This window comes from Diplotaxodon limnothrissa, linkage group LG16 (genome assembly GCF_057381915.1).
Source record: "Diplotaxodon limnothrissa isolate DT_005_m linkage group LG16, D_limnothrissa_male_GT1.1, whole genome shotgun sequence".
Classification (NCBI taxonomy): Eukaryota; Metazoa; Chordata; class Actinopteri; order Cichliformes; family Cichlidae; genus Diplotaxodon; species Diplotaxodon limnothrissa.
Genome location: NC_140611.1, coordinates 37,216,812 through 37,218,903, shown reverse-complemented (window position 1 = coordinate 37,218,903; position 2,092 = coordinate 37,216,812). Strand labels below are relative to the sequence as shown.

At 35.0% G+C, this 2,092-nt stretch overlaps 1 protein-coding gene across 1 annotated transcript; it reads left to right on the top strand.

Moving 5' to 3' along the window:
* The first annotated feature begins 502 nt into the window (after window positions 1-502).
* Window positions 503-1,474, top strand: LOC146616631 (olfactory receptor 2K2-like). The gene has a single exon (XM_085374912.1). The coding sequence runs from the start codon at window positions 503-505 to the stop codon at window positions 1,472-1,474; it is 972 nt and encodes a 323-aa protein (XP_085231038.1).
* Window positions 1,475-2,092: the final 618 nt, after the last annotated feature.

Genomic DNA, 2,092 nt, shown 5'->3' with positions numbered 1-2,092 from the left:
TCTTTTTTCCACAGAGTTACTAAGAGGCAAAGACAAAGCAACATTCACAAGAACTTCTTACTGTCTTTCTAGTGACTTCAGCAAACGTCAGAGAGCCTGATCATTATCACTGAAGCAACAATGATCTGACTGGACTACGAAAGACTACAAACGAAAAACAGAAGAGAACCACAACAAGTCCTGGACAAATATGTTTAATTGGCATAAATGTAAGAAATTCCTAACAGTATTATGAAGAAAGCATCTTTTAAATAAAGTTGTAAAACGTTTTAAAATTTCTTTTTCAAGAACCTGCAGGTTTGTTTTATTATGTGTTTAGTACATGATACATATTAAATCCCCTGTGATCTTCCAAAGCTGTGAGCTTTCATTCCAGATCAATGATTGGCTGGTTTGAAATCCCAGCTCACGTGTTGCTGTTATCTGTACCTGATAGAGGAGAGAGGAGAACAGAGACCAGATACAGTGAGCGACTAGGCTTCACTTAGGTCTCTCAATCACAATGAATAATGTTTCTGTAATAACAATGTTTTTTCTTTCAGGTTTCAATGAAACAGTCAGTCACAGGTTTGTTCTCTTTTTCCTCAGTTTGTTTTGCTACTGCATCATTTGCCTGCTAAATGTTTCTCTCATTGTGATCATCATCTTGGACAGCAACCTCCATGAATCAATGTATATTCTGCTCTGTGTCTTTTGCATCAATGCACTTTATGGAACAGCAGGTTTCTTTCCCAAATTTCTCTGGGATCTCCTCTCTGATGTTCATCTCATTTCATATTATGGTTGCCTTATTCAGACTAAGGTGATTTATTCTTTTCTCTTCGGCGAACTCTCAATTCTTGCATTCATGGCATATGACAGATATGTGGCCATATGTCAGCCACTGAAGTACCACTCTATCATGTCAAAGCAAAGAGTCATAAGGTTTGCATGTTTTTTGTGGTTCACAAATTTCTGCATTATGGCTGTGAATGCCTTTCTAACATCCAGACTGAAGTTATGCAGCCCGTATCTTTCCACACTCTTCTGTGTGAACTGGATTATTGTTCAACTCGCTTGTTTTCCAGCACAAACTATAGTTAATGGCATATTTGCAAATATTACAATAATTATTTATTTGCTTCATGGTGTTTTTATAGTTTGGTCCTATATGTATATCATTCAAACATGTGTAAAGTCTATAGAAAACAGGGCAAAGTTCATGCAAACATGTGTCCCACATCTCATCTCATTATTTACTTTTGTTGTGGCAGTACTTACTGATGTTATAAGTATGCGACTGGGTTCGAAAGAGTTGCCTCGGACCCTTCAAAACTTTGTAGCAATAGAAGTTCTTGTCATTCCTCCTATTATGAATCCTCTGATTTACGGTTTCAAACTGACCAAAATCCGAAAAAAAATTTATAGTGTTGTTATTTTAAAAGGAACTAATTTTTGTTTTATTCGATCAGAAAATAGTTTCACACACAGCTAAGTGTCACACCCATTGTTTGACATCCATTTTTTAAAATAAGTCCAAAAAAATGTTTAATTTTTACTGAAATTTGTGTTTTATTTGGAGTTGTCTGAAAACATGTCTATTGATGTGAGCGGATATGATGTTTTATTATTTATCTGCATTTCCCAGATGATTTACATTTTATAGATGTCTTTGCACTAAATGTATTTTTGATGGTCACCTGCCTAATTAACAAAAAAACACTGATATGTAGAAAGGCTGTAAATTTCAGTCTTTCTTCTCATTACTGTTCAAGGAAATAACAGGCACCGTGGAGACTGCACATGTGAAAAGGATTAAAAGACAAACTGTTTTAGATGTGGCAGCACTATCAGAGTGTCAATCTATTTTGATATTATGCTGTCTTATAAATCTGATCCACAACCACATGGATGTGAAGCAGTTTTAGTAGTTTTCTCAGTTTATCCTCTTTTTCTTTAACACTTATTGAAACAGTCAGAGGTTTTAGCAACTGAACCAGTTTTAGAATTTCTGCTTAATCAAACATGAAATCCGTTTTTACTTAACACTTGTACAATTAAATGGCTTTTCCATTGTTTGAAGGATTGAAAGTTGAAGCTGAAGATGTACAGT